Genomic DNA, 12022 nt, shown 5'->3' with positions numbered 1-12022 from the left:
TTGATTGAAATGTTTGCAGCAGATAGAACAGACCTTCAAATACCCACGTGGCTGCCAATGGAGGTTGCTAACAGCAATTGATCGGCTTCTAAAGATTGTGCCTCCAATAATCTGAAAATCGCTCTTGAAACCCCTGATGGTAAACTTCAAAAACTTCACTGATTAAGCTCAATGGTGGACTTAGAAGGTTTGGGTTTGCGTCCAACCTTTAGCTTCCTAGGATTTTCGTCCTTAGAAACTAACCAGCCACTGACTTTCAGCAACAAGAAGAAATGGCTTCCATGAAATAATCTCATAACATACTCTTGAAGGAAGACAAGGTCTGTTTATAAAGACTCCTCAAACTCCAAATCAATCTCCACGCTCAAAGTGGGATAAATCCTCCTTTACTTTTAATCCCTCCTTAAGGCTTGATTTCCCATAAAAGACATATTAATAACATTTAAAATGTTATTTCATTAAGACTTAGGGAAAACATTTAATATTTCATTAAGATTTGCATTCATAATTAATTCTTCCAATGATGACTTGACCCACAACTTAAGTGAAATTATAAAGTTAAATTATAACTTTATAATAAACCATTTAATGATTTAATATTAATTTGGCCACTAAAATCTTCATAACTCCCAAAATACTCAACATTTTGATTTGTCGTCTGAAACGCAAGTTCATCCTGTTTTTCCCCATGTGACCAAATGCACTTTTTAAAAATAGAAAGGTCCCCTCTCTATGAGCTTCTGGCTTACTATAAATAGTAAGTATGGCAAATGTATAGCAAATGGAGACCAAATGACACGAAAGGAAAGCCAACCCAAAGCATACTGAATCCTGGAGTAGATGCCAACTGAATGAGACCCTTTGTCCAACCTCATTAGCCTACGAGGGTCAGAATGATAGGCTAATCGTTGAAAAATAGGAACAAGCTAAAAAGGGGACATTACAGTATCTTAGGGTGTCATCTTGTCATTATAACAAGGATTTTGTCATTGTGTATTGCACTTGTTTCGTTTATGCATCGAATTAATTCTTTGGCTTCAAAACATTTTTGTTGCTTGTCTCTTGTGTTGGAAGGTTGTTTTGGTTGTAGATGATTGACAAACACTCCTTGTTTTTTTAACATTGTATTCTATTCCAAATTCAATAACATGGGTGGGTACTAGATCTATTTCTTTGTCTATTACAATGAAAAACCCTCATTTACAATGATTCAACTTGTAAACCTATGTAGAAACTATAGCTTCTATCGCGTTGACTGAAATCCTTGATTTTTTTCTTTTTGACCAAGGAGAATGGATTTTGCTTTTCTTGTGAATGACAAAGCCTTGAAAACCCTCACCCATGGCTACCTTGGCATGCTTTGGATTATTAGGTACGCTTCTCCTTGATAAATCCACCTTGTTTCCACACCCAATCCTTGACTAAGCCAATTTTCCTTTCAGCCAGAACTTTTTTCAGCATTCACCACATTTTGGTGCACCTTTTACATGGCTAAACCATTCCAATTGTGTGCTCAACACTTGTTTTTCCTTGGTTGTGCTTTTATGCTAGATAAGCTATCCTCTAGCAAAGTTTTTAATGGACTGAACCAAGACAAAATTGCACTTAACACTTCAACTTTGTTATGAATTTACCTTGGTGTGGTGCATGTGTCTTTTAGCCGCTTTTATCACTTGGCACACTTATGTCACTAATTAGCCACCTTTGTGGTGAAGATTTATGTTGGCTCAACTACCCAAAAAGTGTTCTTAACTTGTGGCAATTCGACTCAAATGCTTGAGGCATAGATTTAGTCCACCTGCCCTCCCTTTTGGTAGAGTTTCACATTGGTTGGGCCAAGAAAATTTGTGTGACAAGCATTTGGATGATTTTACTTAAATGAAATGGCATGGATTTCCAATGTTTCAGAGGATTTCCAATGGTTCAGCCCATCTAAAGGTATGTCAATGTATTCCTACTTGCTAGGAGGAGTTTTTTCTGGCTCGTGCCAATTTGTCCTCACTTAGGCATGGTTTTCATAGGGTTTGATCATCCTAAAAGTGCACCTAATATGTAGTTGGAGGAATTTTGTGTTATCTTTCCCAATTAGCCACTACTTTTGCAAATTTTCTATATGGATTGGCCATTCAAATTGTGCACCAACTGGAAAATTTATTCTACTTATTCCTCCTGCCTTGTCTTGATTTGTTGAAGGTCAAGTTCCTTTGAATGAATTCACAATTTGTTGGCTGAAACTTCTGTTATCATTTCTCTTTGGGCATAACCGAAGGAATTATGAATTCATCTCAGCATCCATCTTTGTCTCCTCCTTTGTTTTCATGTTTGTGAGCCTCATTTTCTAACAAAATCATTATATTGGAAAGATTTGTAACAAGATCTCTTTGACAAATTTGACTAGACGAACAAAATTGACTTATACCGAATGTACTATTAAGCATTAACTGACAGTCATCTTACAAAAAATGACCTAGGAATGGAGTTTGGTAGGGGTGCTTACAATAATTAAAGTAAAACACTTGTGGCAAAGGATAGTTTATTGTGTAACAAACAAATCAAAGATAAAAATACCCTTATGCTGCAGTAAAAATGGGAAAGTAAATTCCAACTTCCAAAATCTTCTTTTTAACTTTGCATTGACATTAACTTGTGATTGCACCAGTTTCTTGTCTTGATCTTTATCTATGGCTTTTAGGGATTTCTTCTTTCCTTATTTCCCTTTTGATCATATATATTGGTTCAGCATTCAATTGCTAAGATTTACCTGCCATAGATTTACTAACTCTTGTTTTATGTTTTAATATCTTTATATTTTTAGGTTGAGTCATTTTTGAGCTACGAGGGCTCTTTTCTATTCTAATTCTTATCTGTTATATCTGGATGCAATTTTTACTCATTGACTCAATTTGATCACTTGTGACATTGATATACTTTCTTTGTTTTTGTCTAACATTGTGGTTATTATTGTCATTTGCAGTCAACATTGTGTGCAGGATTATATCCCAATGTTGTTGCAATGGAAGAAGGTCGCATAAAATTAGGTCATACTAGTGATAGTGCTCGACCTATTTTGGCTCCAAGCAAACGACCACGTTGGTTTGATGGACGACATGAAGTTTTTATCCACCCTAGTTCTATAAACCACATGACATCTGAGTTTCGTTATCCTTTCATGGTGTTCCTTGAGAAGGTGCAATCCTTTCTTGAAGTTCAGTTATTTGACATTATATGCAATCAACTTGAAAAAACTATGCACTAGAATGAGATAATGGCTTCAATACTGTAACTGTCATAGTTGAAATTGAACAATATTGTTTTTTAACAATTCATAATGTGGGCTGATCAATATTTGGAACCTTTACTAATCAGATTGCAGAAACCTGTAAAGTTATAATGTCCTTTAAATTAGTGATAAATAGAGTTTTACGGTAAGATTTTCTCCACATCGTGTTTTTGATAATTTGGAAAAGGACAAGCTTGCATCTACTATAACAGATAATGTTTAACTTTACAAAAATCTTGAATTGTAGGAATGTTATTTTAATAATCGTAGGCATTACATTGTTATTTCAATGGTCATGGAGTAATGTCTTTTTGGAATACAAAATAGATACTAGTATCCAAAGGGAACTTCTACATATGTACTGCAAAATTTAATGCATTGAAATATTTATTAAAATCCATTAGTCATAGAAACTTATGAGACTACATTTCAGTTTACCTTGTGGAAGTTTCCACAGGGATATGAAGATGTCCCATTATTAGGGGATGTCTTGGGAACACTAGGACAGGTATGTAAGGTCCCCTCCCAATCCCCACTTTCATTAAAATTATGGATTTTCCCCGGATGTCCTCTTTTCAGATAGTAGTTTGTTAATGGCCTGCCTTCCCAACATCTCTGATGTCCCAGGGACATCAGATCACTCCACAGCCATCATAAAACAGTCAAGGAAGCCCAAAAAAAGGTCTAATACAACCCAAGAAAAGAGTTCTCAAATTGTGGAATAGATTCCCCCTTCCCTCACAAAAGGAAACATGGACATTAGCTATTCGTTGTGGATTTGAGTATATTAAAAAGTTTGACTTTCTGAAGTCTGATTTGGCATTAGAGTTTTTTTTAGAAAGTATAATATGCACATATTGGTAATTTTGCATTGCAATAAAATCATGATAAAATGAAATATTATGTCAATGCTTATGTGGTGATGTTTGTGGATTATAAAATTTAATATTCCGTGGATGGTATTGTCAAACACATTCATAGTCACGTTTAAACCTGTATTACATATAGACTCTAGAGTAAGGCCATATATGAAGTCTGCCAAATTTACTTGGAAGTATATATATATAAGCATGTGTGGGCATGTTAATGTTGAATTGCTCACCATTCAAAATTGAAGTTTTGGCCCTTTTGCATAGGAATGCTGCAATCACTCCAATTAAATGATAACTATGATACTAGGGCTTTTCTATTGGAAAGTTACATCAAAGTTCAGTTTCCTTAGAAGATCCTTCCACCTTTTGTATAAATCTAACATGAAAAAAATTCTCAAAAGCACTAGTTAAGTCTAAGAATAAAATTATAAATCAAGCTGAAAATTAATTGTTTAACTTGAGGATCAAATTGTCTAGATATGTCTTAAATCCCAGACTTACAACCACATCATTTCAAATGCAAAAACCTTACTTTTGCATACTGTATATACTTACTAAAATTTTGGATTCTTTTCAACTACTTTAAGCTATCTCTAATTTCCAGTTTTAAAAATCTGTTTTAATATTTTTTGAATACTCGTCCCCAAAATCCAAGAAATGTTTGACTGTCTCCACAAGTGACTATCCTAGAAACTCTAAGAAACATTGCCATATTTGTATTATGTAGTATAATCCTAAGAGAAGTGGCCCATCCAATTTGTCTTTTAATATATGAACTATGTTCTTGGAAATGTGCATAATTGGTGTGTGGCTTGGATCTAATGGGAGTGGGAGCACACATGGGATAGCCAAGGCACACCTCTACCACCTTAAGTATTCTGTGTTGCATAGGTGTGCCTTGGCCATTTTGACACATGCCCAGATGCTCCCAACCTTGGGGGTTTTAGGCAGCTTGTAAGAATCATATAGCCAATGATTCCTTGATGCCATGAGTCTTATTGTTCTCAAAAAGCATAGTTACTTGAGTCAGACTCGGTGAGCATGACTTGTACTCAGACTTTGGACTCAACGAAGACTTGGTAAAGACTCTACAATTTGAAAAAACCAAGAAATTTAGAGATTTTTAAGGATTTAAAACTTGTTTCATGCATGCTTTATTAAATAAACCTTAAAGACACAATAATATCATCAAATAGATGCTAATTTGATCACATACACAAGTACACATTGATCACATAAGTATAAATGCAAATTGTAGCTGAAGTAAATAGCACACTTATATATATATATATATATATATATATATATAGTCAAATGTATACAAAACTCAGAATATGAAATCAATGACGTCAAATGTTCCAAACAAATATCAAAACAATAACTACAAGTCTATGGCTCAGAGGAGCTTGCATCCTTCCTACGAAGGTGTCTAAGGTAGGTCCTGGATGATGCAACAGCCATAATCTTTGCCTGGGACTATGTTCCATCCACACCAACATTAGTTTTGTGTGTGTCTGCTCATGCTTTATCCTCCTCTACCATGGCTACAGCCCCAGCCTCTCTATTTGCCTAATCAACCCAATCAAGGTCCTCATCACTAAAGATAGGATCCTCCACTCAGATTGTGGATCAACCTCCTCTAGCGTGATGGGGCTGGAGTCAATGCTCAAAATCTGTTCGTTGCTAAGATGAATATTGTAATGAACATAGACTAGATCATTTAACCTCTCCACGAATAGTCTATTACACTTCTTGGAGTGTATGTGCTCAAACATACTCCAATTGTGCTTACAACCTAAAGCATCGCATGGTTGGCTAAATAAATCCTCTGAAGATTTGGTGCATTAGCACCAAACGTTACCCACCATCTATCTAAGATGAGAAAAGGAAAAAAAACAATCTCATTATCTAACTTTATGTTTCGACAGTTAATAATAATATAAAAAGAGGAAAGATTTATTACATTTTTAAACTATGATTATGCCCTTAAATATATTTTTAGCTGGCTGCAATGTCATCTAACTTTCTTTGCACATTAGACAAGAAAAGAGCTCTCCTTGTGCATGTGTAAAGGTCTCTATCTTGTGTACTATTTGTCTGGTAAAACCAAGTGATATTCGCTCTGTCATTGAGTAGAGCCTATTCAGAACCTCCTCATCTGTCTTGAATTCAGGATGGTATTAATGCCAAATTGAGGAAATAAGCAATTGCATGGAGATGCCTATGAAGCTGGAGGTGCCATCTCCTATCAATGATCTCCCAAATGGGACAATACTTACCCTCAACTACCTCATAGATGGATCTAATGGCCTCCTCGGTCCTATCTATGCCCTCATATATGTAGTCCATTTTGGGCTTCTCCCCATCAACAACTCGCTTGAGAACTACAAAGGGCTTAGTGAACTACAATTATTATGAAAATGAATTTAAAATAAATCAAACAAAAATAAGCAAATAAATGAAAACTATGAATAAAAAATAAATCATAATGCAAAATTAAATTTTACCTTCACAATCTCTCTAGCAAGTACCCAAAAGCCGAGCTCATCAAAAATGCAATTTGCCACATCAATCCCTGTCATGGTCATAGCATAGGATGAGGAAGACCACTTCTCACTAACAAATATACGCCTCAAAACTGCCTTTGACTAAATCAAGGATTGTAATATGATGAAATTAGTAGTAAATCTAGTTATGCCAAGACGAGCCAACTCCTTTTGCCCTGTGTATTGCCTCATTAGGCTAAGGACCCATATGTGATTGTAAAGAAATTTACAAATATTTTTTGGCCGAATCTACACATGTTTGATCCATGGAAGCTTGCCAAGATCCTCCAATATGAGGTCAAGGCAATGGGCAACACATGGAGTCCAAAATAATGTTGGGTGCCTCTTCGTCAATAGTCCACCTGCAGCAAAATAATTTTCTACATTATTTGTCACCACTTGCACCACATTCTCCTCGCCCACCTCAACTAGGACTTCCTCTAAAGCCTCACAAAGGTATGCGGCATGTTTTTGCATGTCTTCAAGCATCAATTGATCTGACAAACATAGTGCCACCTAAAAAAGAAACAAAATCTATTATTCAATAATGCATAAATTAAAAATATTAATCTCTAAATCAAAGCATTGAAGGAAGTACAATCACCTGAGGAAGAAACAAGAAAATTCAGCAGTGTCATATTTCTTCTATTGGTCCAACCATTGTTCACGATGGTGCAACCCTTCTTCCTCCATATTAACCGCTGCTCCTCTATTGTGGTTTTTACATCAGCCACCTTTTGTGTCAAAATTTGGCCCTTTAAGTCATCTTCATTTGGCGCTTTGAACCCTGCCCCACAAATAGTTATGGCATCAACCACATTTTGCCAAAAAGGAAACCTAACACATCACAAATAAATTAAATAGGTATTGTAAAATGGAGAGTTTAATTTTTAATTCAACATATTTCAAACTATAAATTTTAAAACAATCAAACAAAAAAGAATTATCTAGCTGCATGGAATGGAATGGTGCAATAGTACCAAAAGTCTCCAATTGCACATCTAACTGCGTCATGTGCATCCTTGTTCCAACCCATGCTCTCAAGAAACGGTTGGAACTGGGGGTAGTGGTAGAAAAAATGAATCCATCCTAGATTTCCAATTTCTAGGACCAAGGCTAACACTCCCACTACCACTGACACTAGCACTAGCACTAGCACTATGATGAAATGGAGGCATGGAAGAAACCTCTTCAATACCACCAATGCTTTCCATCTCCTCCCTTATCCTCTTTTTCATTTTTTTTTTGAATTTCAAATGTGTCTAATTGCACTTGCACCCCACGAACAACCTCAGGTGGTGCCTTTGGGCAACCCACAACCTCATGGATGGGTATGTATGCAAGATGGTAGTTCAATCTATTAATGCCTCCATGATAAATTGTTTTGCAAAATGTACATTTCACCTCTCCTTTTTTACCTTCGGAAATATTTCAGCATGTTTCCAACATGGGTCCTTTCTTATTGGGGTTCTAGACATTGTGAAAAAAAATGATTTGAAAAGGTCAAAGATGCTACAATAACAGAAAAATACAAAAAAAAGTGAACATTTGTGAATTGTCATTTATAATTATTAAATACAAAAAATGTGTAGTTTGTTCCAAAAAAAATGTAGGGTTTGTTCAAAAAACAAATCAAACACATCTAGGGTTGTTTCTTTCATCTAGTAAAATAAAATAGAAAAAAGTATTGAAATATCAAAGAAACAACGCAATTTTTGGTAAAAAAACACAAAAAAAATGAAGCTTACCTCTTAAATCAAACTTGAAAGAAAATTAAAACTCCTTCCAATGATCGGTAGACACCCCTTGATGCACCAAATGTAAGTATGAAGCTGCCCAAATGGGATTCATTGATAGATTTTTGTTCTACCTCCTTGCTAGTTGCCCTACAATGCACTCTAACTTTTGCTCATAGCTCTCTTTTCTCTTATTTTGCCAACAAAATGAAATGACAATGCTTTTAGGGTATAGGAGCTAATATAAGCAAAAATAAAAGCAACTTGTACACTTTTCTTTTATTGTATTTTTTTTCAAGTTTTAACCTGCTTGACACCAACTGAGTCCAAGTGACAGGACTCGCCCAGACTCGGCAAGTCTGGTTAGTCTAGCAGACTCGGCGAGTTTGTCCTGCACTCGGCCAATCCCAAGTCCAAGCCCTTAGGACTCACCAAGCTTGACTCGGCTTGCAACTCACCAAGTTTAAGTGAGTTTGTGCAAGTCTTGTAACTTTGCTCCAAAGTGTTGTGCAAGTTCTCCCTTTTTGTTGAAACTATGCCAGATGCCTTGTTGATACCAAATGCCTCCTTGTAATTACATGTGATGCGCGATTTTGAACAAGTACCTCCAATGAACTCCATAGAAATTTGGTTGTGATCCTTTTGTCATGTCCCCTCTTTAGCTCTGTCTAGCATAGACTTGTGAGTTAGCCTATTATGGAGTCTTCTAGGCTGGCAATGGTGGATAGAGACTCAGTCAGGATATTCAATGTTTGGATTTGGTGTTTCTGGCAGTAGTAGACCAGTTTGGAGCAGTTCCTTGATTTTAGGAGGCAATTCCTACATTTTAGGAGGCAGTTCCTACTTTTAGGAGGTTGTGACAATGTCCAGGGTTGGGGTTCCATGAGACCATTCCTTGGTTTCAGTTTAAGGAGATTTGGGTATGTTTCCTAGTTTCTAGGATCATCCCTAGATTTTAGGGATTAGACAGCCGGTTGATCCATGATTTCTGACATCAGTCACAGATAGGTGACAGGTTCAGTTTCAGGCTTTTGGTGTGTTTCGAGCTTTCTGTAGCTATTTGGGTTATATTTTTAATATATTTAAATATTTCCTAAGTTAGCATTTTAATATTTTAAATAAGGCTATGTCTATAGCCATTTTAGAGTAATAAGGGGTTTTTGGCTTCATCTGGATTCGTATGCCCATGTGTTATAGCTCATTGGAAAGGTCTTGAACTTTTCCAAATGATTTTCACTTGCCAGGGTCCTTTTGGCGCTTGAAGTTATTTTATATTGAAAAAGTGGTGTTTTCTCTATACTTGGGCGCCCAATATTGGGAAATATGACTTTATATTAAAGCGCACTTTTCATATATCTTTAGGGTTCGATTTGGAAGGAAAGAGATATAAGGAGAAGGGAACCTAATTTCTCATTATCTTTTACATATTGAAAACTTGGAGCAATTCTTCAATCTGGGACGCAAACCCCATGATTGGTACTGGCTAAGACATAGCCCTTAGCTATTGATTGGCAATGGATTCTTTTGGCATTGGCATTATTGGTCAGAGTGTATGCGCTATTCCTTGTGGAGATTCAGATTGCTTGGTGAGGGTTTCAGCAGGGTGGTTGAATTTCCCAGCTGGGGCGTGATTGTTTCAGCTTGATGCCACCATTACAGTAGGTACACTATACGCTGGAAGTGGTGAAGACTTTCATTCAGCCATAGCTGGTGTTCTTGGTTTGTGTTCATCATCTACCCTTCAGTTGGTGCCATTATTGGATGTAAGCACATCCCCAGTGCATAGGGAATAATCTGGATATTATAAATCAGAAATCTGCCTGGTACGATTTGTATCAATTCTGATTTAATTGAATGTTCTTACTCGTTTCAGTTTCCTTCCTTATTTGTTGTTCTTTATTCATTACTTGCCTATATATTCAAAAAAATACAAAAAAATACAAAAAGAAACCAAACATTTTGCAACTTCTCTCTATTCTGTAAGACCATCAGCAAAAATCACAGGAAAATATAGTTTATTATTTTAAAAATTACAGCAGATCAGCAAGGGGATCCATCAGGGATCTTTCACCTTCTGAGGAAAGGGTATAGGGTTCAAAGGATTGCATTCAATAAAGGTGTGAAGAGCAAAAAACATTGCAAAAAATTTGCTATCCTGATTATATATATTATTATAATTAAATAATTATTTATAATAAATATATAATTTTATATAGGTAAAAAAAATACATGATAGTGAGAGTTGTAGGCCTGAAAAGACATGGAGCTATTGCAGGTCTGCTGTACATTAATTGTAGCTCATAGCAACTATGGAAAACCATCCAGACACCCTCCACTCCTGCATAGATCACTTCCAAAGTTTGCTAAGCAGTCTCACACTCACCCAACACTACCAAACAGCCTCAAAATGCAAGAAATGACAGCTTACAAGTCTGATATACCTCTGTTGCAGCGCTGATATACTCACTATTCACCCTCAAATATCACGCCAATGCATGGAACCTTCTTCAAACTGATATTTAGAATACAATACTCTAAAGATCACTTCAAACCAACCTTAAACATGAGAAAACCAAAGACAAATGAATCTGATTGAAATTTCAATCATTTAGATCACTGAAACAGGGCGCTGGAAATAGGGGCAGCAAGCATAGAATTATTCCCAACTCCTCAAAAATCCATTTTGTCCATCACCAATGGATCTGAAAATGTTAGCAAGGATCATGTCACCACCAAAGGGAGTGATATAGTCCCCAAAAAGTAGGCACTTTAGCATGGACACTCCATGCCAACCTTTAGGAAGCTTGTACGGCTAGCAAGGATTCAATGTGAGGCCTCAAATGCCGATAACACTGTCCAATGTGAACTATACAGTCTGCAAGGAGCCACCAAAGCAACCAAACAGTAATATAATCATACCCCAAAAAACCCTTATACCTGCTCTAAAACTGTACAGCCTGTATGAGTTATTTTGAATGGTTAAGCATAGGAAATATGGTATGGCTAGTTGTGAAGGAATTTCTCAATTACCCAACTCAAAAAATCTCTTGCAACTGATAGAAAGACTCCAAAATATGCAATCTAAAACACATCAGAAACCTTCATGTTTAGAAACCCAAAAACTAGAAATTCCAATCTACAAACTATTGATTCTATAATGTTCCCATTAAATAAAATATTGTTTCATGAGCTTTTGGCCAATTTTTGAGTTTTTTGTAAACCTCTAGGTGTGCTGGGGACAACTCCAAACTTCTTGGAGGATGCAAGTTCAATATTTTAGGATTTCTATTTGTGGCTTTGAGCTGAATTGGTGTTATGGATTGTAGTGAAACTTTGAGAAGCATTTTTGGGCTCTTGGGGTGTTGTCTGTATTTTTGTATTCACAAAAATAGACAATCCCTTTAAAAAATTTGTTTTAAAAAAAAATGAAAATTTTACTCTAAGGCACACTTCCCGAGCTAAAATTTTGCTTCGCCCTTCGACTGGCTTAATCCTCAGTCCATCCTCGATGCATGTTTCAGATTTCATCGGATTCTGAATTCGTTTGATTTGTTTTTCCTTCAATTTTGGGTTTTTCCTTCCTGATTG

At 36.1% G+C, this 12022-nt stretch overlaps 1 protein-coding gene across 5 annotated transcripts in view; it reads left to right on the top strand.

The window, feature by feature from the left end:
- The window catches only part of LOC131070237 (DExH-box ATP-dependent RNA helicase DExH7, chloroplastic), a 408882-nt gene that overhangs the window by 353933 nt on the left and 42927 nt on the right, over positions 1-12022 (top strand). For all 5 annotated transcript variants that reach the window (XM_058005745.2, XM_058005743.2, XM_058005744.2 and 2 more), the window contains exon 32: positions 2975-3187. In XM_058005745.2, coding sequence (XP_057861728.2) covers positions 2975-3187 — 213 coding nt within the window. The remainder of the gene's footprint in view (positions 1-2974; positions 3188-12022) is intronic.

The sequence above is a fragment of the Cryptomeria japonica genome, chromosome 2 (assembly GCF_030272615.1).
Source record: "Cryptomeria japonica chromosome 2, Sugi_1.0, whole genome shotgun sequence".
Taxonomy (NCBI): domain Eukaryota; kingdom Viridiplantae; phylum Streptophyta; class Pinopsida; order Cupressales; family Cupressaceae; genus Cryptomeria; species Cryptomeria japonica.
This window is presented reverse-complemented; position numbering and strand designations above follow the sequence as displayed.